This window comes from Heterodontus francisci, chromosome 9 (genome assembly GCF_036365525.1).
Source record: "Heterodontus francisci isolate sHetFra1 chromosome 9, sHetFra1.hap1, whole genome shotgun sequence".
Classification (NCBI taxonomy): domain Eukaryota; kingdom Metazoa; phylum Chordata; class Chondrichthyes; order Heterodontiformes; family Heterodontidae; genus Heterodontus; species Heterodontus francisci.
This window is the reverse complement of record NC_090379.1, coordinates 102,387,374-102,412,403: the sequence shown is the minus strand read 5'-3', so window position 1 is coordinate 102,412,403 and position 25,030 is coordinate 102,387,374. Positions and strand designations below refer to the sequence as shown.

General features: G+C 44.2%; 1 protein-coding gene across 1 annotated transcript in view; it reads left to right on the top strand.

Annotated features, from left to right (window-relative positions):
- ltk (leukocyte receptor tyrosine kinase) overlaps positions 1-25,030 on the top strand; it is a 136,879-nt gene that overhangs the window by 42,212 nt on the left and 69,637 nt on the right. Inside the window, exon 10 of the mRNA XM_068038177.1 lies at positions 17,926-18,078. Within this exon, the coding sequence (XP_067894278.1) occupies positions 17,926-18,078 (153 nt within the window). The remainder of the gene's footprint in view (positions 1-17,925; positions 18,079-25,030) is intronic.

Below are 25,030 nucleotides of genomic sequence, written 5' to 3'. Positions count from 1 at the left end.
GCTCGCTCCAGACCTCGCCACTGCTCTTCCCAACTCCCTCTCCATTCCTACATTGCCCCGTCTTTCCTCGTGGCCCGCCTTTCTTCTTCGGGCAGCGCGCAGAGGACGATCGAACGTGGCAGCGAGTGGCAGAGAGGAGGGAAGTAGCACGGCCTGGAGCTAGTGTCCGGAGGAGTGGGGGGGGAAGCGGGGAGCAAGCAGCCTGAGAGTGGGGTGGTAAGGGGGGCTGTGGGGGCGTGAGAAGCAAGAAGCGGGGAACAATCAGCCGAGGGGAGGGGAGGGGAGGGGAAGGGTGGGGGGAGGTTTGGAGCAAGTGGCTGAGGGGGGGAAACAGCGAGGCTGTAGCGAGTGCTTAAGGGAAGGTAGCGGGGAGCCAGCGGTGAGAAGATGGGTGGAGGACTGACTGATAGAGAGAAGCACAATGGCAAGAGGGAGCAGGGGACTGTTGGGGTGGGATGGAGACGGCGATGGCAGCCATTGACGGGATTTTCGGGTTGAATATGTTTTTCTGTGATAAATTGAGCGGCGCCATCTTTAATCCTGGCAGCTGCCGGAGGTGTCACAGACAGTGACATTTCAGCAGAAGAGGCTGCATTTGCACAATTGCTAGTACTGCACCACCTAGTGGTCGTGTTGAGCAAACTCAGCCAATTAATTAAGGCACACAAGCAGAAGGGAATAAGATACTGGTGAGTTGTTCTGTTTTATTTTAAAGGAGTAAGGTTTATCGCATTACTAAGGTTTAAATTGGTGTAGTAAGTGCTGGTGAGGAAAACCATTAACCAAAACATTAATTAAATAAATGATTAATTAGTTATTTAAAACTCAATAAGGATGACAGGGCAGGTGATGCGTTGCAGCTCATGGGGGAGCTCATGGACACCAGTGTGATCCATGGCAACCGCATCTGCAGTAAATGTCTGCAACTCAAGTAGCTTCAGCTCAGAATCTGTGTGCTTGAGGCCAAGCTGCAGACACTGCAACACATCAGGGAGGGGGAAATTTACCTGGACACTTTCTACCAGGAGGCAGAAACACCCCTTAGGATACAGTCTTCTGATTTGCTCCATGGTTAGGGACAGGAAGGTGTGACTGCAAGTGAGGTAGGTATGGGGACCCAGAAGGTAGAAGCAGAGGAGCCTCAGCCTTTGCAATTGTCTAACTGGTTCGAGATTCAACCTGTATGGATGAAAGCGGGGGCTGCAAGGTGGATGAGCAAATTGAGAATGGCACCATGGTACAGGAAGCCATTCAAGCGGGAGGAGTAAAAAGGAGTGTAGTGGTAATAGGGGATAGCATATTCAGGGGGATAGACGCCATTCTTTGTAGCCGAGAGGGAGAGTCAAGACAGCTGTGTTGCCTGCCTGTTGCCAGGGTTCGGGACATCTGTTCAGTGCTGGAGAAGAACTTGCAGTCAGAAGGGGAGGATCCAGTGGTCATGGTCCATTTTGGTACCAATGCCATAGATAGAACTAGGAAAGATGTCTGCTGAGGGAGTATGAGCAGCTAGGGTCGAAATTAAGAAGCAAACCCTCAAAGGTAATAATCTCGAGATTATTATCTGAGCCATGTGCAAATTGGCATAGGGCAAATAAGATTAAAGAAATGAACGCGTGGCTCAAAGACTGGTGTGGTAGAAGTGGGCTCTGGTTCGTGGGGCATTGGCACCAGTACTGGGGAAAGTGGGGGCTGTGCCATTGGGATGGCCTACACCTGAACTGAGCTGGGACCAGTGTTCTAGCGAGTCACATAACTAGGGAAGTAGAGAGCATTTGAAACTTATAAGTGGAGGCAAGGGATCAAATTCGGAAAGAGGTGGTAAATCAAAGAGTAGAGACAAGGCAAGAGAGAAAGGTATTAATATCGGAAATGAAAGACTGTGACAGGAAGGGACAGTGAGTACAAATTTAAATGTAAATCAGCCGATAAGGCTAGAGGTTACAAAAATAATAGAAGGACAAAACTAGAGGCTTTGTATCTAAATATTCGAAACAAAACAGATGAAGTGGTAGTGCAAATAGAAATAAATAAGTCTGATCTGATAGCCATTCCAGAGACATGGCTGCAGGATGACATAAATTGTGACCTGAATATTGAAGGGTACATGGCATTTAGGAAGGATAGGCAGCTAGGAAAAGGTGGAGGGGTGGCTCTGTTACTTAATGATGGTATTAGCACAATAGAGAGGAATGACCCAAGTTCAGGAAACCAGGATGTAGAAGCAGTTTGGGTGGAGATGAGAAATGATAAAGGCAAAATGTCACTCGTGGGAGTGGTGTACACCCTAACAGTAACAACATGATAGGACAGGGTATAAAGGAAGAAATAGTGGGAGCTTGTCAGAAAGGTACAACGATAATCATGGGGGATTTTAATCTACATATAGACTGAAAAAATCAGATGGGCCAAGGTAGCCTGGATGAGGAGTTCAGAGAATGTTTTCCAGATAGTTTCTTAGAACAACATGTTCTGGAGCTAACCAGAGAACAGGCTATACTCGACCTAGTATTGTGCAACGCGATAGAATTAATTAAAGACCTCGTAGTGTAAGCGGCCCTCGGCAGCAGCAATCATACTATGATTGAATTTTACATACAGTTTGAGGGAGAGAAGAGTGGGTCTAAGACTAGTATTTTAAACTTGAATAAGGGTAATTATGAAGGCATGAAAGCAGAACTAGCTAAAGTGAAGTGGCAAATTGGGTTAAGGGATAGGTCAATAGAGATGCAGTGGTAGACATTTAAGGAGATATTTCAGAATACACAGAATAGATGCATTCCAACAAGAAAGAAAAATTCCAAGGAGAGGATCCACTATCTATGGTTAAATAAAAAAGTTAAAAAATAGTATCAAACTTAAAGAAAAAGCATATAATTGTATGCTGTATCTGTATGATGTGGGAGCTGGCTGACCCCATTGTGAACGGCAGGGACCACATCTGCAGCAAGTGTTGGTTGCTGGAAGAACTCCGGCTCAGAGTTGATGATCTGGAATCTGAGCTTCAAACACTGCGGCACATCCGGGAGGGGGAGAGTTACCTGGACGTTTTGTTTCAGGAGGCAGTCACACCTGGTAGATTAAGTAATTCAAATTCAGTTAGTGATCAGGGACAACAGGGTGTGATTGCAAGTGAGGCAGGTAGGGGGATCCTGAGTTCAGGAGTGGAGGAGCCTCAGCCTTTGACCTTATCCAACAGGTACGAGATACTTTCTCCCTGTGTGGATGAGGAAAAGGGCTGCGGGGAGGATGAGCCAACTGACCATGGCACCATGGTGCAGAAGGCCATTCAAGAGAGGGGAGCAAAAAGACAAGTGGTAGTTACAGGAGATTCTATAATTAGGGGGATAGATAGTATCCTTTGCAAGCCGGATCGGGAGTCCCGCATGGTGTGTTGTCTGCCCGGTGCCAGGGTGCAGGACATCTCTGACCGGCTTGAAAGGATATTGGAGTGGGAGGGGGAGGATCCAGTTGTTGTGGTCCATGTTGGGACTAACAACATAGGCAAGGCTAGGATGGAGGACCTATTTGGGGATTATAAAGCACTAGGAGCGAAATTAAGGAACAGGTCCTCGAGGGTCATAATGGGAGTGGAGTGGGAAAGAGGGGTTCCATTTCATGGGGCATTGGCATCAGTTTTGGAACCGGGGGGATCTGTACCGATGGGACAGTCTCCACCTGAACCGATCTGGAACCAGTGTTCTAGCGAAACGGATAAATAGGGTGGTCTCTAGGACTTTAAACTAGTGACTCGGGGGGAAGGGAAAGGGAAAACGACAGGGAGTATGATGGTAAATAAAAAGGTAAGCAGCAGGCTGACATGTGTGCAGGAGGGTTTCAGTTCAAGGCAGACTATGAAAGAAGCAGAAAGGAAGGTTAACTCAGGAGTTATTATTAGAGATGTTGGGAATCATGAGGGTAAGAAAGCTAGCATAAAAGCACTTTACCTGAATGCTCGTAGCATTCGTAATAAGGTTGATGAGTTAACTGCACAAATCATCGTGAATAAATATGATTTGGTAGCCATTACGGAGACATGGTTACAGGTTGGTCACGACTGGGAGTTAAATATCCAGGGGTACCAGACTATTCGGAAGGACAGACAGGAAGGTAAGGGAGGTGGTGTAGCTCTGATACTCAAGGACGACATCAGGGCGGTGCTGAGAGATGATATAGGTTCTTTGGAGAATGAGGTTGAATCCATTTGGGTGGAAATTAGAAACTCTAAGAAGAAAAAGTCATTGATAGGCGTAGTCTATAGGCCACCAAATAATAACATCACATTGGGGCGGGCAATAAACAAAGAAATAACTAATGCCTGTAAAAATGGTACGGCAATTATCATGGGGGATTTTAATCTACATGTAGATTGGTGGAACCAGCTCAGTCAGGGTAGCCTTGAGGAGGAATTCGTTGAGTGTATCTGTGATAGTTTTCTTGAACAGTATGTAATGGAACCGACGAGGGAGCAAGCTATCCTAGATCTAGTCCTGTGTAATGAGACAGGAATAATTAATGACCTCATAGTTAGGGATCCTCTTGGAAGGAGTGATCACAGTATGGTTGAATTTAGAATACAGATGTAGAGTGTGAAGATCAAATCCAATACCAGGGTCCTGTGCTTGAACAAGGGGGACTACAATAGAATGACGGAGGACTTGGCTAAAGTAGACTGGAAACAAAGATTTTATGGTGGGACAGTTGACGAGCAGTGGAGGACTTTCAAAGCAATTTTTCAAAGTGCTCAGCAAAAGTATATTCCAGTGAAAAGGAAGGACTGGAAGAAAAGGGGTAATCTGCCATGGGTGTCAAAGGAAATAAGGCAGGCTATCAAATTGAAAGAGAAGGCATACAAAGTGGCCAAAAGCAGCATGAAACTAGAAGATTGGGAAAACTTTAAAGGTCAACAGAAAGCCACAAAAAGAGCTATAAAGAAAAGTAAGATAGAACATGAGAAAAAACTAGCACAGAATATAAAGACAGATAGCAAAGGTTTCTATAAATATATAAAACGAAAAAGAGTGGCTAAAGTAAACGTTGGTCCTTTAGAGGATGAGAAGCGGAATTTAGTTATGGCATATGATGAAATGGCCGAGGCATTGAACAGGTATTTTGTATCGGTCTTCTCAGTGGAGGACATTAATAACATGCCAGTAATTGACAAAGAGACGAACGTAGGTGAGGACCTGGAAACAATCACTATTACGGAAGAGGTAGTGTTGGGCAAGCTAATGGAGCTAAGGATTGATAAGTCTCCTGGCCCTGATGGAATGCATCCCAGGGTACTAAAAGAGATGGCGGGAGAAATAGCAGGTGCACTGACGGTAATTTTCCAAAATTCGCTGGACTCTGGGGTAGTCCCAGCTGATTGGAAAACAGCAGATGTGACGCCACTGTTTAAAAAGGGAGGTAGACAAAAGATGGTGAATTATAGACCGGTTAGCTTAACCTCTGTAGTGGGGAAGATGCTTGAGTCAATTATCAAGGAAGAAATAGCAGGGCATCTCGATAGAAATTGTCCCGTTGGGCAGACGCAGCATGGGTTCATGAAGGGCAGGTCATGCTTGACAAATCTTTTGGAATTCTATGATGACATAATGAGCAAGGTGGACAATGGGGACCCAGTGGATGTGGTGTACCTAGATTTCCAAAAGGCCTTCGACAAGGTGCCGCACAAGAGGCTGCTGCATAAGATAAGGATGCATGGCGTTAGGGGTAAAGTATTAGCATGGATAGAGGATTGGTTGACTAACAGGAAGCAGAGAGTGGGGATAAATGAGTGCTATTCTGGGTGGCAATCAGTCACTAGTGGTGTGCCTCAGGGATCGGTGTTGGGACCGCAATTATTTACAATTTATATAGATGATTTGGAGTTGGGGACCACGTGTAGGGTGTCAAAGTTTGCAGATGACACTAAGATGAGTGGCAGAGCAAAGTGTACAGATGACTGTGAAACTTTGCAGAGGAACATAGTTACATTGAGTGAGTGGGCAAAGGTCTGGCAGATGGAATACAATGTTAATAAATGTGAAGTCATTCATTTCGGTAGGAGTAACAGTAAAAAGGATTATTACTTGAATGGTAAAAAGTTGCAGCATGCTGCTATGCAGAGGGACCTGGGTGTCCTTGTGCATGAATCGCAGAAGGTTGGTCTGCAGGTACAGCAAGTAATTAGGAAGGCAAATGGAATGTTGTCCTTCATTGCTAAAGGGATTGAGTTTAAAAGCAGAGAGGTTATGATGCAGCTGTATAAGGTACTGGTGAGGCCGCACCTGGAGTACTGTGTGCAGTTTTGGTCTCCTTACTTGAGAAAGGATATACTGGCACTGGAGAGGGTGCAGAGGAGGTTCACTAGGTTGATTCCGGAGTTGAGGGGGTTGGCTTATGAGGAGAGACTGAGTAGATTGGGATTATATTCATTGGAGTTCAGAAGAATGAGGGGGGATCTTATAGAAACATATAAAATCATGAAGGAAATAGATAAGATACAAGTAGAGAGGATGTTTCCACTGGCAGGTGAAGCTAGGACAAGAGAGCATAGCCTTAAGATTAGAGGGAGCAGATTTAGGACTGAATTAAGAAGGAACTTCTTCACCCAGAGGGTTGTTAATCTATGGAATTCCTTGCCCAGTGAAGTAGTTGGCGCTTCTTCAGTAAACGTCTTTAAAGCTAATTTAGATATCTTTTTGAACAATAAAGGAATTAAGGGATACGGTGGGAGCGCGGGTAAGTGGATCTGAGTCCACGAAAAGAACAGCCATGATCTTATTGAATGGCAGAGCAGGCTCGAGGGGCCGGACGGCCTACTCCTGCTCCTAGTTCTTATGATCTTATAATCTTATGATCTAAAGATAGGTGGCAGGCCAGAAGATTGAACAGAATATAAAAAGCAGCAAAGAACGACTAAAAGATTAATAAGGAGGTAAAAATTAGAGTATGAGAGAAAGCTAGCTAGAAATATAAAAGTAGATCGTAAGAGTTTCCATAGATATTTTAAAAAGAAAAAAGTTAACAAAGTGAGCATTAGTCCTATAGAAAGTGAGTCTGGGGAATTAATCCTGGAAAATAAGGAGATGGCAGATGAATTGAGCAGGTATTTTGCACTGGTCTTCACTATAGAGGATACCAGTAACATCCCAGAAATAGCTGTAAATCATGAAATAGAAGGGAGGGAGGAACTCAAGAAAATTACAATCACCTGGGAAGTGGTACTGAGCAAAAACTGTTGGAGCTGTGGGCTGACAAGTCCCCAGGTCCTGATGGACTTCATCCTAGGGTCTTAAAAATGTGGCTTGGGTGATAGTTGATGTGTTGGTTTTAATTTGTCAAAATTCCCCAGATTTGGGGAAGGTTCCATTAGATTGGAAAATAGCAAACCTAACTCCTTTATTCAAAAAGGGAGGGAGACAGAAAGCAGGAAGTTACAGGTTAGTTAGCTTAACATCTGTCATAGGAAAAATATTAGAAGCTATTATTAAAATTCAAGGTAATCAGGCAGAGTCAACATGGTTTTGTGAAAGGAAAAGTAAGATTAACCAATTTATTTGAGTTCTTTGAAGAAGTAATGTGTGCTGTGGATAAAGGGGAACCAGTGGATGTACTGTACTTAGATTCCCAGAAGGCATTTGATAAGGTGCCACATCAAAGGTTATTGTGGAAAATAAAAGCTGATGGTGTAGGGGGTAACATATTGGCATGGATAGAAGATTGGCTGGCTAACAGGAAGCAGAGAGTCAGCATAAATGGGTCATTTTCAGGTTGGCAAGAGATAATGAGTGGTGTTCCACAGGGATCAGTGCTGGGGCCTCAACCTTTTACAATTTATATAAATGACTTGCATGAAGGGACTGAAGGTATGGTTGCTAAATTTGCTGTGACACAACGATAAGTAGGAAAGTAAGTTGTGTAAAGGACACAAGGAGGCTACAAAGGGATATCGATAGGTTAAGTGAGTGGCAAAGATCTGGCAAGTGGAGTACAATGTGGGAAAATGTGAAATTGTCCATTTTGGTGGAATAAAAAAGAAGCATATTATCTAAATGGTGAGAGATTGCAGAGCTCTGAGATGCAGAGAGATCTGGGTGTCCTAGTGCATGATCCGCAAAAGGTTAGTATGCAGGTACAGCAAGTAAATAGGAAAGCTAATAGAATGTTATCATTTATTGCAAGGGGAATTGAATACAAAAGTAGGGAGGTTATGCAGGGTATTTGGTGAAACTATATCTGGAGTATTGTGTACAGTATTGGTCTCCTTATTTAAGGAAGGATGTAAATGCGTTGGAAGCAGTTCAGAGAAGGTTTACTCGACTAATACCTGGAATGGGCAGGTTGTCTTGTGTGGAAAGGTTGGGCAGGCTAGGTTTGTATCCGCTGGAGGTTAGCAGAGTAAGAGGTGACTTGATTGAAACATATAAGATCCTGAGGGGTCTTGACAGGGTGGATGTGGAAAGGATGTTTCCTCTTGTGGGAAAATCTAGAACTGGGGGTCACCCATTTAAGACGGAGATGGGGAGAAATCTTTTCCCTCAATGTCGTGAATCTCTGGAACTCTCTTCCTCAAAGGTCGGTGAAAGTAGAGTCCCTGAATATTTTTAAGGTGGAGGTAAATAGATTCTTGATAAGTAAGGGAGTGAAAGGTTATCGGGTGTAGGCGGGAATATGGAGTTGAAGTTACAATCATATCAACCAGGAGCTTGTTGAATGGTGGAACATGCTCGAGTAGCCGAGTGGCCTAATCCTGCTCCTAATGCATATGTTCATATATGTATCACGTGGAAGTAAGAGAAAGAGGACACTGAAGCAGTCTTAGCGCCACAAAGAGTTTTACTTGAGTGCAGTTTCTAATATTATTGATGGACGACAAACTTTTATTTCAAACAGCCATGCCTTGCTGTTCGCCGGGAAGTTACAATGTGCTTTATTTCCAACCCACATTGACTATGGCACGTTGTGGAATAGTGGAGTGGCATGAGACTGTTGATTATCGATGTAGGGCAGCGAACGTAATGTGTTGATGATTACTTGCAGTGAAACGGCTGATTGTGCACTTTGTGTGTCGGCAGCGGTGTGACAGATAACACAATGCTCGTACTGCCCTCAGTTGAAACATGCCTGGCAGAGGGCATCACAGGCTTCACTGGCATGAAGGTCTGTGCCAGGATGCATCATACATTCTTCTGCACGGTCATGCCCAGTGATGCCATCCTCTTCCTCCTTCCAGGAAGCCAATCTCTTTCCAATTTCCTCTGGTGCCAGTTCCATTCCTGATCAAAGTGCCAGTTTGTGCAGGGTGCAGCTATTATACAGGAAACCCTTGCTGGCGCATACTGAAGGACGTCCCCAGAATGGCAAGACACCTGAAACCCATTTTGAGCAAGCCAATGGCAGCTACCTCTTATCCCCCAGAAGCCATCTGCGGAGGCACCTGAGACTGCTGGAAGATAAAGGTGGCATGACAGTTCCCTGGAAACTTCACACACATCTTGCAGGAGCCTTTTGCCGTGGTCGCATGCACTGTGATGCCCTCCAATACAAAGCATCCATCACCTGGCTAATACATTTGTGAGCTGCAGATTGTGAAATCCTGCAGGTGTCTGCAGCTGAGCCCTGGAGTGAGCCAGACATATAAAAGTTCAAAGCTACGGTCATCTTTACCACCACGGCAATATGCAGCCTCCTGCTCCTAATGGCATTAGGTCTTCCTCCATCTGATGCCTGCCCCTGTGCTGCATGTTGCAACTGCTAGTCCTGTGGTGCTTGCTGCTCTGCAGCTCCTCCTCAGTTGTCCACCCTATCTCAGAGCACGTGGAACACATGACCCCATGTACAGACACAGCCTGAAGGGTCAATACAGCGGTTTAGCTCACCAACTGGCCTCAGTGGAAAGATACCAAGTCCCTCTTGCTGCAAACTATCCAAAATACTTGCTTCAAGAAATTGCTTCCACCAGCGCTAGCCTACACTATGGCTGCCCATTGATTGCCAGTTTCCCCCTTTATACTGCTGCAATGATGGCAGGTTGAGCCCTCAAAGCGGGAAGGCAGTGAACTCATCTTCTTTAACTTGCCATGTTGCCACAACGGTGTGCGACCCATACAGCATTGGAAAGAGCCATGCACCTGTAATATGGTTCTTCATTGGCTTCTTAATTCTCCTGATTGGCTGCATGTTTCACCCACGGGTGTTCCCAACCTCACCAGCAACCTGCCGCTGGGAAATCCGGAGAGATACGGGAAGACATCATGTCACTGACGACCTTTTTCACAACTTTCCCAGACTGACCACCCACCCCCTGCCCCGCAATCCCGCCTCCAACTGCCTGGCAAAATTCCACCCCACTAGTCACTTCCTTCCAATTCGAGTATATACCAATTATCGCTCCTGTTTTCAACAGGCTAATTAGTCTCTTAACCAAGCCTTCAATTTCATGAGCTTTGATTTACCTAACAGTCTCTTACGTGAAACCTTATCAAATGCCTTCTGGAAGTCCATATACACTACATCCATAGACGTTCCCTATCTACTACTTTAATTACTTCCTCAAAAATTCAAACAGGTCCATTAGACGTGGCTTACCCTTTACAAATCCATGTGGACTTTCTCTAATCAGCTCAAATTTTTCCAAGTGTTTAGTCACTCTGTTCTCATTTATAGATGACAACTTCTCCACAATAGATGTTGGACCAACTGGTCTATAATTTCCTGGTTTTTCGCTCTCACTTTTCTTAAAGAATGGAGTTACATTTGCAATTTTCCACTCTAAAGGGATAATTCCTGAATTGAGAGAGCTTTGGAAGATTATGGTTAAAGCAGTCACAATTTCCTCACCGACTTCTTTTAAAACCCTGTGGTAGAGACCATCAGGTCCTGGGAATGGCCAGTCTTTAGTGCCATTACTCTATCTAATACTGTTTTCTTGCTTATGGTATTTTAATGAGTTCCAGTGCTGGATTCATTATTAATTTCCTTGAAATGCCAGGTATATTATCTTCTCCCTCTACTGTGATAACTGACACAAAGTAATTATTCAACAAGTCTGTCATTTCCACATTTTTTTGCAATATTACTGATACCTGTTTTCAAAAGGCACGCATTGGCCAGGATTTTATCCGGACATTGCGGGTTTCGACCACCGGCAAAAGCGCCAGCAAGAGCCCTGCGTTGTCTCCTGTGGGGAAGGCCCACTGAATCGAGTCCCAATTAGGCACTTAAGTGGACAATGTTGCATAATCGCTTTAAGAGTGATGTCCCTTTAAGAACTCAGCGTGCTCATAAGTTAAGTACCAGGATGTAGACATATGTCTAGAAACAAGTGCAGGGGGGTGGCTCTCAACGGGCTCCCTCTTCCCAATGCTGGGTCCTCGTTTAAGTGCCTTTTAATGAGGGACCCCCCCCCCCTCCTCCCACCAACCCCTGCTCCCCGGAGCTGGAAAGCAACATGCACGGGTTTTCTTGGCATGCTGCCTGAGTGGCAATAGGCCCACCCGCCGCTGGGCTAATTCTGGTGGTGGCAGAATGAGGCCCTTAATTTGGCATTAATTGCCCACTTAAGGGCTTCAATTGGCAGCAGGGCAGCAAGGCCATTCATAGGCCTTCCCGCCCCAGACTAAAGTTGGGTGCAGGCGGGAAGGTGGCGTCACCATCCCGCCTGATTGTATGCTCTCTCCGCCTCCAAATCAAACACTGGGGAGTGCATAAAATCCCCTCTCCAAGTCTTGGTCACCCACTACTCCTGTGCCCACTGACCTAGATTGGCTCAGTCCACCAATGCCTCAAATTTAAGTTTCTCGCCCTGGTGTTCAAATCTCTCCATGGCCTTGCCCCTCCAAATCTCTGTAACCTCCTCCAGCCCCTGTCAATTTTTGTCTGATTACCCTCCTGCGGAGCATTTTGGTACGTTTTCCTGTGTAAAAGGCTAATATATATACTTTTATATATCCGTTGTTCTAGAAATTGTGATGTTTACTTAAAAGATGAGGGAAGAACTTCAAAATGTTGATTTATTATAGGTGGAACATGGGCACTATTATTGGGTCGTCATTATTCGAGAAGGGTCAAAAATGAAAAAAACTGTACACTAAAATGAGAGGTTACTTTATACAACAGAATTATGAGGGTGGGAGAGAATCATCAGATACCCCAGTCCCAGAGAGAAACTTAAAGAAACCGTAAAGTGCTTAGACATAATGTTAAAGACCTCTGTCAGGTCTCTCTTGGCCTTCACTATTTCTTAAAAAAGTGCTCCAGCCTACTCAATATTTCCTGATAGATGCATCCTTTCAGAATGTTACAACACAGAAGGAGGCTATTCAGCCCATCATGCCAATGCCAGCTCTTTGATAGAGTATTCCAATTAATCCCAGTCCTCTGCTCTTTATCCTCTTCTTCTCTTCTTTGGCCTCCTTGTCTTGAGAGACAATGGGTAAGCGCCTGGAGGTGGTCAGTGGTTTGTGAAGCAGCGCCTGGAGTGGCTATAAAGGCCAATTCTAGAGTGACAGACTCTTCCACAGGTGCTGCAGATAAAATTGGTTGTCAGGGCTGTTACACAGTTAGCTCTGCCCTTGCGCTTCTGTCTTTTTTCCTACCAACTGTTAAGTGTCTTTGACTCGCCACTCTTTAGCCCCGCCTTTATGGCTGTCTGCCAGCTCTGGCGATCACTGGCAACTGACTCCCACGACTTGTGATCAATGTCACAGGATTTCATGTCGCATTTGCAGACGTCTTTAAAGCGGGGACATGGACGGCCAGTGGGTCTGATACCAGTGACAAGCTCGCTGTACAATGTGTCCTTGGGGATCCTGCCATCTTCCATGCGGCTTACATGGCCAAGCCATCTCAAGCGCCGCTGGCTCAGTAGGGTGTATATGCTGGGGATGTTGGCTGTCTTGAGGACTTCTGCGTTGGAGATACGGTCCTGCCACCTGATGCCATGGATATCCGGAGGCAGCGAAAGTGGAATGAATTGAGACGTGGCTCTTGGCTGACATACGTTGTCCAGGCCTCGCTACCGTAGAGCAAGGTACTGAGGACACAGGCTTGATACACTCGGACTTTTGTGTTCCGTGTCAGTGTGCTATTTTCCCACACTCTCCTGGCCAGTCTGGACATAGCAGCGGACTCCTTTCCCATGCGCTTGTTGATTTCTGCATTGAGAGACAGGTTATTGGTGATAGTTGAGCCTAGGTAGGTGAACTCTTGAACCACTTCCAGAGCGTGGTCGCCAATATTGATGGATGGAGCATTTCTGACGTCCTGTCCCACGATGTTCGATTTCTTGAGGCTGATGGTTAGGCCAAATTCGTTGCAGGCAGCCACAATCCTGTCGATGAGTCTCTGCAGACACTCTTCTGTGTGGAATGTTAATGCAACATCGTCAGCAAAGAGGAGTTCCCTGATGAGGACCTTCCGTACAGCCAGGCGCTGTGCAAATGGCTACTGGCAACACCTATGCAGTTGTATTCAGCTGGCCTCCGACACCGGAAACATCAGAGGAATGTTTGATGACATTAAGAGAGCTTTTGGGCCAACCATCAGGAAGATCGCCCCCCTCAAATCTAATTCAAGGGACACGATCACTGACCAACACAAGCAAATGGACCGCTGGGTTGAGCACTACCTAGAGCTGTACTCCAGGGAAAATGTTGTCACTGAGACCGCCCTCAATGCAGCCCAGTCTCTGCCAGTCATGGATGAGCCAACAAAATCGGAACTCAGTGATGCCATTGATTCTATAGCCAGTGGAAAAGCCCCTGGGAAGGACAGCATTACCCCTGAAATAATCAAGAGTGCCAAGTCTGCTATACTTTCAGCACTCCACGAACTGCTTTGCCTGTGCTGGGGTGAGGGAGCAGTACCACAGGACAAGCACGATGCCAATATCATCACCCTCTATAAGAACAAGGGTGACCGCGGTGACTGCAACAACTAGCGTGGAATCTCCCTGCTCAGCATAGTGGGGAAAGTCTTCACTTGAGTCATTTTAAATAGGTTCCAGAAGCTATCTGAGCGTGTCTACCCTGAGGCACAGTGTGGCTTTCGAGCAGAGAGATCCACCATTGACATGCTGTTCTCCCTTTGCCAGCTACAGGAGAAATGCCGCGAACAACAGATGCCCCTCTACGTTGCTTTCATTGATCTCACCAAAGCCTTTGACCTCGTCAGCAGACATGGTCTCTTCAGCCTACTAACCAAGATCGGATGTCCATCAAAGTTACTAAGTATCATCACCTCATTCCATGACAATATGAAAGGCACAATTCAGCACAGCAGCGCCTCATCAGACCCCTTTCCTATCCTGAGTGGCGTGAAACAGGGCTATGTTCTTGCACCTACACTGTTTGGGATCGTCTTCTCCCTGCTTCTCTCACATGCGTTCAAGTCTGCTCTTTATAGCCCTGTATATATCCCCCTTCAAGCATTTATCCAATTCTCCTTTAAATGTTAACGTATTGAAGCTGCTTTCACCATCTTTTCAGGCAGCCCGTTCCAGATGACAACAACATGCTATGCAAAAAAATATTTTCCCATTTCTCTTCTGGTCCTTTTGTCAATGACCCTACATCTGTGTCTTCTGGTTACTGGCCCTTCTGCCACTGGAAACAGTTTCTCCTTATTTACTCAAACAAAACCTTTCATGATTGTGAACACCTCTATCAAATCACCTTCTAACCTTTTCTGCTGTGAGGAGAACAACTCCAGCTTCTTCAGTCTGTTCACATAAGTGAAGTTTCTAGTCCCTGTACTATTCTAGTAAGTCTCTACTACACCTTGTCCAATGCCTTGACAACCTTCCTAAAGTGTGGCTCCCAGAATTGAATACAGTACTCCAGCTAAGGCCTAACCTGCGATTTATAAAGGTTTAGCATAACTTCCTTACTCCTGTACTCTATTCCTCTATTAATAAAGCTAAGGATACCACATGCTTTTTTAACAGCCTCTCAACTTGTCCTGCCAGCTTCAAAGATTTGTGTACGTACATCTCTGTTCCTGCAACCCTTTTAAAATTATACCATTTAGTTCACATTGCCTCTCATCATTCTTACTACCAAAATATATTCAATTCTTCTAGAAATAATTATGTCCTTATGAACTTGCATTGCTACTTTTGGTGATTTGTTAATCTATATTCTCAGATCTCTTTGTGCCTCTGCCCCATTCAGTTTTATTCCTTCCAAGGCCTCTTTCTAAACAAGCAACAGACCGTCTATATATTGTATCTCAATCCCATAATGGTCTCTGTAACTGTGTCCCCAACCAAGTAACAGTCCATCGTTGTCTCGGGGTATCCCAAAGAATAACCATTCTTTAATAGCCAATGGCAATCGCTTTTAAATATTCATCTTGTGCAGTGATGATCCTTTTAAATATCTGTTTTAATCTTTTACTGTTCCTTTTAACTTAATATCTTTATGCATTGCAAGTCACCCTCCAATATCTATCCATAATCAAAGCATTGTGCAATTCCTTAAGTCTGCAATTTGCATGAATTGCCTTTTTGTTTTCTGTTTTTCATTTGCCACACTCAACAAGCCTAAGGATTGAGTTCTATGAGTATTACAACCCCCAAAAATTCAGTCCCAACAAGCACATTATCTTTAATATTCCCACTGCACTGGTGCTGTGTGATTTCATTACGGAGGCTGAGATCTCAGATTTCCAAGTTCAAAATTTGGCCTTTCACAAGTCTCGAGCTTGCTTCTTTTGTACAAGGATTGAAATTGACCTCGTCAACCTAACATGCAAACACAAGCCAACTTACTTAGTAAACTCAGAGCCAGCAGAAGAAAGAGTTCAGAGACTGAGTTGAATAGAGTCACACTAAATAATGACAGTACATTTTATTGTGAGCACATTGAGTATAATTATTTACTTAATGTTCTTCTTCCCTACATGATTGGACAGAAAAAGTGATCCAAAATAAAAAGTAGGGTCTTGTACTTGTAGTGTGGTTAATCCTGGATCTCATCCATGTTAACATCTCATTTCATCTGATATGCAGGAGCTCCTTCCTTGTGGTATTTCAGACACCAATCGAAGAATGGTTATTGCCAATTTCATCCCTTTGTCAGACTGCTTTGAATTAAATATTTTCCTAAAAATTTGGGAGAACTTTTTCAGGAGCATTGCTCCGTGTTCTCAGTTTCCCAAAGTTATCCCACAGATCAGGTCAGCAGAGGCTGCTTGGGCTCAGATTTGAGAGGCTTCTTTGCAGAATAGCCTGCCTCCCAGTAGACTCAGTTGTGCATCCATAAGATGATTAATTTAATTTCTGATTCAACAGAGAGTAAAAGAAAGATGAGGCATGGCCAGATTTGATCCAGAAGTCGAAGGTGGAGGCAGTGCAAAGTGGATGGGCTGAATGGCCTTTCCAAATGTCTTCATTCTTCAGATGTAGAGTCGGGATGCTGCAGAGGTGTCTTGTGCAATCCTATAGAAGAAGGCAATGAGTGGGGATGCACACTTTCATCTCCTTCTGGAGTTGGTGTGAGAAAGGAGTAGGCAAATTGAAAAGAAAGGCAATATAGTGTAACTGTAACACCTAGAGCAAGGTTCTGTAAATAGTTAGCTCTGTACTGTATAATTGTTTAGCTGTAATAAAACTGTTTGAGTTCTTCAACCAACTGGACTCCACACCTCATTTATGTTGCATTAGACAACATAAAAAGGAACTCATTACATGGTGGCAGCTCCTCATTATATATAGTAGTGGAGAGACTAGAGAAGTTGGGTTTGTTCTTCTTTGAGCAGGGAAGGTTAAGGGGAGATTTAATGGAGGTGTTCAAAATCATGAGGGGTTTTGATAGTATGTATAGGGAAAAACTGTTTCCACTGGCCCTTGCCAGTAACCTGTCTAAAGATTAAGGTAATTGGCAAAAGAACTAGAGGGGAGATGAGGAGAAGTTTTTGTAACGCAGCCTGTTGATACGATCTGATATGCCCTTCCTGAAAGGATGGTGGAAGCAGATTCAGTAGTAACTTTCAAAAGAAAATTGGTAAATACTTTTAGGGGAAAGATTGCAGGGCAATGCAGCAAGAGTGGGGAGAATGAGACAAATCAGATAGTTCCACCAAAGAGCCCACAAAGGCATGATGGCCTGAATGGCCTCCTTCTGTGCTGTAAGATTCAATGATTCACAATTACTTTAGTAACAAGAATAGATTGGAGAAGCTGTGGTGGTTATGGTTCTTAGAGAAGAGAAGGCTTGGAGGAGATTTGACAGAGGTGTTCAAAATCATGAGGGGCCAAGACAGGATAGATAGGGAGAAATTGTTCCCATTGGCAGAAGCGTCGACAGCCACAGGGCGCCGATTTAAGGTGATTCGCAAAAGAAGCAACAGCGACATGAGAAGAAACTCTTCTATGCAGTGAGTGATTAGGATCTGGAATGCACAGCCCGGGAGTGTGGTGGAGTCAAATTCAATTGTGGCTTTCAAAAGGGAATTGGATAATTATCTGAAGAGGAAGAAATTGCAGGGCTATGGGGAAAAGGCAAGGGAGTGGTACAAACAGAGTTGCTCTTGCAGAGAGCTGACATGATCACAACAGACTGAATGGCCTCCTTTTGTGCTGTAACAGTTCTATGATTTGATTCTAGTAAGTTGACAAAGGAAGAGTGATTTTCAACGACAGAAGAGAAAGAGACGAGTTGGAAAGAGGCAAGTGGAGTATGTGGGAGAGGGAATAAAACTGAGTGGACTGACATTTTCCTACCTTGCTTAGTAAGAGTTGATCAATGGATTGCACAGTGGAAGGGTTCACTACAAGTAGCTGCTTGAAACACAGTAGGTTATTTGATCATTTCCAAAACAAAAGCTCAGAATTTTTCAGCAAAACTTTACTCTATCAGAGACTCGGGTTCACAAGATGTGTTTTCAGTATAATTTGCTGCCAACAGCCTCTGACAAAGTTGTTTTTCTCTTTGTTTGCAGCAATGGAAAGTCACGGAGAAGCTGAAATTCGGATCCATCTCAACTGTAGTCATTGTGAGTCAGACAACTGCATACGGGACCAAGATTCCAAGAAGATAGTGTGCCTGTGCCTGGGTGGCAAAGTTTTAGCCAAAGATAATGTTACCTGTACAGGTAGGAACAAATTTCAAGAGTTGGCTGTTTGCTAAAATGCTCTGTATTGTCAGTGTAATGGATGCATGGGTCTGTATTGTCAGTTTAATGGATGTTTGGTTTTGTATTGTCAGTGTAATGGATGGTTGGCTTTGTATTTATTTATTTAGAGATACAGCACTGAAACAGGCCCTTTGGCCCACCGAGTCTGTGCCGATCATCGACCACCCATTTATACTAATCCTACATTAATCCCATTACCCTCTCACATCCCCACCTTCCCTCGATTCCCCTACCACCTACCTATACTAGGGGCAATTTATAATGGCCAATTTACCCATCAAGCTGCAAGTCTTTGGCTGTGGGAGGAAACCGGAGCACTTGGCGAAAACCCACGCGGTCACAGGGAGAACTTGCAAACTCCACACAGGCAGTACCCAGAATCGAACCCAGGTCGCTGGAGCTGTGAGGCTGCGGTGCTAACCACTGCGCCACTGTGCCGCCCCATAATGGATATTTGGTTTTGTATTGTCAGTGTAATGGATGTTTGGCTCTGTATTTTCAGTGTAATAGATTCGGTGCTCTGGAATGTCAATGTAATGGATGTTTGGCTCTGGAATGTTAGTGTAATGGATGGTTGGCTTTGTATTGTCAGTGTAATGGGTGTGTTGCTTTGTATTGTTAGTGTAATGGACGTGTTGCTTTGTATTGATAGTGTAATGGACTTTTGACTGTATTATCAGTGCAATGGATATTTGGCTCTGTATTATCAGTGTAATGGATGGTTGGCTCTGTATTGTCAGTATAATGGATTGGTGCTCTGTAATGTCAGTGTAATGGATATTTGGCTCTGTATTATCAGTGTAATGAATATTTGGCTCTGTATTGTCAGTGTAATTGATTTGGTGCTCTGGAATGCCAGTATAATGGATTGGGTGCTCTGTAATGTCAGTGTAATGGATGATCGGCTGTATATTGTCAGTGCACTGAGTGTGAAGAAGGGAAGTGACAGGATTTTAAGGGTCAATCTCTCTGAAGTTTACATTTAGCAATTATCTAAAATTACTGTTTAAGGGACATACGAGCTCTCTGAGAGTAACTGTAGCTAGTTAATTAGGTAGCTAGCATAAACTGGTTTCTGAGTTCTAGCAAAGCTGACTCATTGTTTTGCTGAGAGTATAAATTCAGAGGTCTCTGAGTGCTGCTTGAGTACACAGAGTGTGAAGAAGAGCATTTGGTGTGTGAGGGAGTTTGGTGATGAGGGGACCTATAAATTAAGAAAAATAAATTTAATGTAATTAACACAATATAGATGGCAGGACAGGTGATGTATCACAGCTGCAGCATGTGGCGGCTCCTGAATGTCACGGCAATCCATGACAACCACATCTGTAGTAAGAGTCTGCGGCTTGAGGAGATTCGGCTCAGAGTAGATGAGCTGGAGGCCGAGCTGCAGACGTTATGATGCATCATGGAGGAGAACGTTATCTGGACACCCTTAGGGTAGGGTAGTCTGATTTGGTCAGTGATCAGGGACAGGAGAGTGTGACTACAAGTCAGGCAGGTAAGGGGATTGATACGGTGGGAGTGGAATAGCCTCAGCCCTTGCAATTGAGCACTATGCTTGAGGTTTTTGCAGCTTGTATGGACAAAAGCGAGGCTACAGTGTGGATGAGCAGACTGACAATGGCACCCCATGGTAGAGGCAGCCATTCAAACAGGGGGAGTAAAAAGGAAAGTAGCGGTAGTAGGGAACAGTATAGTGAGGGGGATTGACATTGTTCTCTGTAGCAAAGAGCAACAGTCCAGAAGGTTGTGTTGCCTGCCCAGTGCCAGGGTTCAGGACATCTGCTGTGATCTGGAGAGGAACTTACAATGGGAGGACCAGTTGTCGTGGTCCATGTAGGTACCAACAACATAGGCAGGACAAGGAAAGAGGTTCTGCATAGTTAATGTGTGGAGCCAGGCACTAAATTAAGAAGCAGAACCTCAAAGGTAATAATCTCTGGATTATTACCTGAGCCATGTGCAAATTGGCATAGGGCAAATAAGATTAGAGAAATGGATGTGTGGCTCAAAGACTGGTCTGTAGAAGTGGGATCTGGTTCATGGGGCACTGGCACTAGTACTGGGGAAAGTAAGGGCTGTACCGGTGGGATGGCCTGCACCTGAACCCTGCTGGGACCATTGTTTCAGCGAGTTGCATAACTAGGAAAGTAGAGAGGGTTTTAAACTAAATAGTGGGGCTGACAATGTTGAAAATGCTGGTCCCTTTAATTAACCAGGACTTACTTCAGAGTTAATAGAGAGCAGATGATGCTCATTGGAGCTCGTGTTTAAGGGCTGGGTTTTTCCCCAGTCAGGGAGTTACTTCTGGACAGGGAGTTAGTCCAGAAGGGAAGAGTGGAAACTAGTATTGTACTGAACTGTAGATTGAGAATAAAACCGTTGTGGATCACAGACTGTCTCCTGCTTCCTGATTCTGGTGGATGGATATCTGCCAATTGAACAGGGGCAAGGGATCAAATTTGGTAAGATGTGGTAAATCAAAGAGTAACGACAAGGCAAGAGAGAAAGGTATTAATATAGGAAAAGATAAACAGACGGTGACAGGAAGGGACAGTGAATATAAATACAAAGAGTAAATCAGCGGATAAGACTAGAGGTTACAAAAGTAATAAAAGGACAAAACTAAAGGCTCTGTATCTGAATGCACATAGCATTTGAAACAAAACTGATGAGCTGATAGCAGAAATAGAAATAAGTAAGTATGATCTGATAGCCATTACAGAGACATGACTGCAGGATGACGTGGATTGTGACCTGAATATTGAAGAGTACATGACATTTAGGACCCAGGAAAGGTGGAGGGTTGGCTCTGTTAATTAATGATGATATCACAATAGAGAGGGATGACCTAAGTTCAGGAAACTACGATGTAGAAGCAGTTTGGGTAGAGATGAGAAAGGCAAGAAGTCACTTGTGGGAGAGGTGTTCAGGCCCCCGAACAGGAACCAAATGGTAGGACAGGGTATAAAGAAAGAAATAATGAGAGCTTGTCAGAAAGGTATGGGGAATTTTAATCTACTTATGGACTGGAAAAATCAGATGGGCAAAAGTAGCCGAGATGAGGAGTTCATAGAATGTTTTCCGGATAGTTTATTAGAACAGCATGTTCTGGAGCCAACCAGACAGCACACTATACTCAACCTGCTATTGTGCAATGAGATAGGATTAATTAATGACCTCATAGTGAAGGTTCCCCTAGGCAGCAGATCATAATATGATTGAATTTTACATTCAGTTTGAGGGAGAGAAGAGTGGGTCTAAGACGAGTATTTTACACTTAAATAAAGGTAATTATGAGGGCATGAAAGCAGAGCTAGCTAAAGTGAACTGGCAAAGTAGGTTAAGGGATAGGTCAATAGAGATGTAGTGGCAGACATTTAAGGGGATATTTCAGAATACACAGAATAGATGCATTCCAACAAGAAAGAAAAATTCCAAGGGGCGAACCCACCATCTGTGGATAAATAAAAAAGTTAAAAATAATATCAAACTTAAAGAAAAAGCATATAATTGCGTAAAGATCGGTGGCAGGTCAGAAGATTGGACTGAATATAAAAAATAGTAAAGAATAACTAAAAGATTAATAAGGAGGTAAAAATTAGAGTATGAGAGAAAGCTAGCTAGAAATATAAAAACAGATCATAAGAGTTTCCATAGATATTTTTAAAAGAAAAAAGTTAACAAAGGCAGAATTGGTCCTACAGAACATGAGTCTGGGGAATTAATAATGGAAAATAAGGCGATGGCAGATGAATTGAACAGGTAGTTTGTATCAGTCTTCACTATAGAGGATACCAGTAACGTCCCTGAAATAGCTGTAAATCAGGAAATGGAAGGGAAGGTGGAACTCAAGAAAATTATACTCACCAGGGAAGTGGTACTGAACAAATTGTTGGAGCTGTGGGCTGACAAGTCCCTGGGTCCTGATGGACTTCATCCTAGCGTCTTAAACAAAGTGACTAGTGAGATAGTTGATGTGTTGGTTTTAATTTTCCAAAATTCCCTACATTCTGGGAAGGTTCCATTAGCTTGCAGAATAGCAAATGTAATTTCTTTATTCAAAAAAGAAAGGAAACAGAAAGCCAGAAATTATTGGCCAGTTAGCTCAACATCTGTCTTAGGGAAAATGTTAGAAGCTATTATTAAAGACGTTATGGCAGGGCATTTAGAAAAATTAAATGTAATCAGGCAGTCAACATGGGTTTGTGAAAGGAAAATTAAGTTTAATCAATTTATTGGAGTCCTTTGAAGAAGTAACATGTGCTGTGGATAAAGGGGAACCAGTGGATGTACTATACTTAGATTTCCAGAAGGCATTTGATAAGGTGCCACATCAAAGGTTATTACAGAAAATAAAAGCTCATGGTTTAGGGGTAGCATATTGGCATGGATAGAAGATTGGCTAACAGGAAACAGAGAGTAGGCATAAATGGGTCATTTTCTGGTTGGCAAGATGTAATGAGTGGTGTGCTCTAGGAATCAGTGCTGGGGTCTCAACTTTTTACAATTTATATAAATGACTTAGATGAAGGGACCGAAGGTATGGTTGCTAAATTTGCTGATGACACAAAGATAGGTAGGAAAGTAAGTTGTGAAGAGGACATGAGGGGGCTACAAAGGGATATAGATAGGTTAAGTGAGTGGGAAAAGATCTGGCAAATGGAGTATAATGTGGGAAAGTGTGAAATTGTCCGTTTTGGCAGGAAGAATAAAAAAGAAGCATATTATCTAAATGGTGAGAAATTGCAGACCTCCGAGATGCAGAAGGATCTGGGTGTCTTCGTGCATGAATTGCAAAAGGTTTGTATGCAGGTACAGCAAGTAATTAGGAAAGCTAATAGAATGTTATCGTTTATTGTGAGGGGAATTGAATACAAAAGGAGGGAGGTTATGTTTCAGCTATACAGTGCATTGGTGCGACCATATCTGGAATACTGTGTACAGTATTCGTCTCCTTATATAAGGAAGGATGTAAATACATTGGAAACAGTTCAGAGAAGGTTTGCTAGACTAATACCTGAAATGGGTGGGTTGTCTTATGAAGAAAGGTTGGACAGGTTAGGCTTGTATCCGCTGGAGTTTAGGAGAGTAAAAGGCGACTGGATTGAAACATATAAGACCCTGAGGGGTCTTGACAGGGTGGATATGGAAAGGATGCTTCCCCTTGTAGGAGAATCTAGAACTAGGGGTCACTATTTTAAAATAAGGGGTTGCCCATTTAAGACAGAGATGAGGAGAATTTTTTTCTCTCTGTGTGTCGTGAGTCTTTGGAACTCTGCTCCTCAAAAGGCGGTGGAAGCACAGTCTTTGAATATTTTTAAGGCAGAGGTGGATGGATTTTTGATAAGCAAGGGGTTGAAAGGTTATTGGGGGTAGGGGAGAATGTGGAGTTGAGGTTACAGTCAGATCAGCCATGATCTTATTGAATGGTGGAGGAGGCTCAAGGGGCCAGTGGCCTACTCCTACTCCTAATTCGTATGTTCCTATGTTCGTAGTGGATGTTTGTTTCTGCATTGTCAGTCTAATGGATGTTTGGCTCTGTATTGTCAGTGCAATGCTTGTGTGGCTCTGTATCAGAAGCGGAAAGCCGCATTTTGATTTTTGTTCCGCCCTGGGGGCCGGTGAACAAATTTCAAAAGATAAAGGCATTAAAAATTTATCTTACTAATAAAAAAAACAACAAATGTGCAATTTTTTGAAAAAACTTTAAATGAGAAGACTAATTTTTCGACTTACTTTCTCATCACTAAATTGAAAACTGATATAGTGACATACCTGGCATTGTTTTTACTTGTATAAGTAGTCAATCTCTGCCACACACTTGATGTAGCAATGCAGAGTATTTTGGATAGATTTCCATCTCTCAGGAGAGACCTTGATCTCTCTTTCCCCCCCCCCCCCCCCCCCTACCTGCGCTCTGTGTGCGTGTGTATGTGTGTGTATGTGTCTCACTCTCTCTTGCCCCACCCCTCCCTTCTAGGACTAGGGGACACAGATTGAAAGTTCTGCGCATAAGATGCAGGGGGAATATGAGAAAGCACTTGTTTATGTAGCGGGTGGTATTAACCTGGATCTTGCTGCCCACGAGGGTGGTGGAAGTGGAGACCATCAATGACTTCTAGAGGACGTTGGATGGCCACCCGAGAGAAATAGACTTGTAGGTCTATGGGGATTGAGGCAGGGAGTGGCACTGACTGCATAGCACTGTGGACCGCTGGCATGGACTCATTGGGCCGAATGGCCTCCTATGCTGTAAGCAAATGACTGTATGACTCTCTCTCTCCCCTGCCCCCTCTCTCTCTCTCCCCCCTCTCTCTCTCTCCCCCCTCTCTCACTCTCCCCCCTCTCTGTCTCTCCCCCTCTCTCTCTCTCTCTCCCTCCTCCCTCACCTCCTCTCTCCCCTTCTCTCTCCTCCCCTTCTCTCTGTCCTTCTCTCTGTCCTTCTCTCTGTCCTTCTCTCTGTCCTTCTCTCCGTCCTTCTCTCTGTCCCTGTCTCTGTTCTCCCCCTCTCTCCCACCCTCTCTCTCTCCCCCTCTGTCTTTCTCTCTCACCCTCTCTCTGTCTCCCTCTCTCTCTAGCCCCCTGTGTCTTCCGTGTTCCTTGCTTCATGTACCCCACTTCTCATTTGGTATTCCCTGTTCCAGGTTCCCTACTCAGTGTTCCTTGCAGCAGCCATTGCCACAATCGGCTTACCATACCTGTATTATTTAAGTTCGGCCAAGCAGAGGTGGGAACCTGCCCAGTGTGCAGTATACAGGACATTTACTGAATAGCGCGAAAGCAACAGGGGCAGTCGATCCCAGGGTGCCTCTTCCTCATTCTACCTATCAGCGCTGATGCTGCCTGGGAAGCCCCTGTCAGTCACAGAGAGTGACCAATCACAGACAGGGGGCTCCTGCCCGTC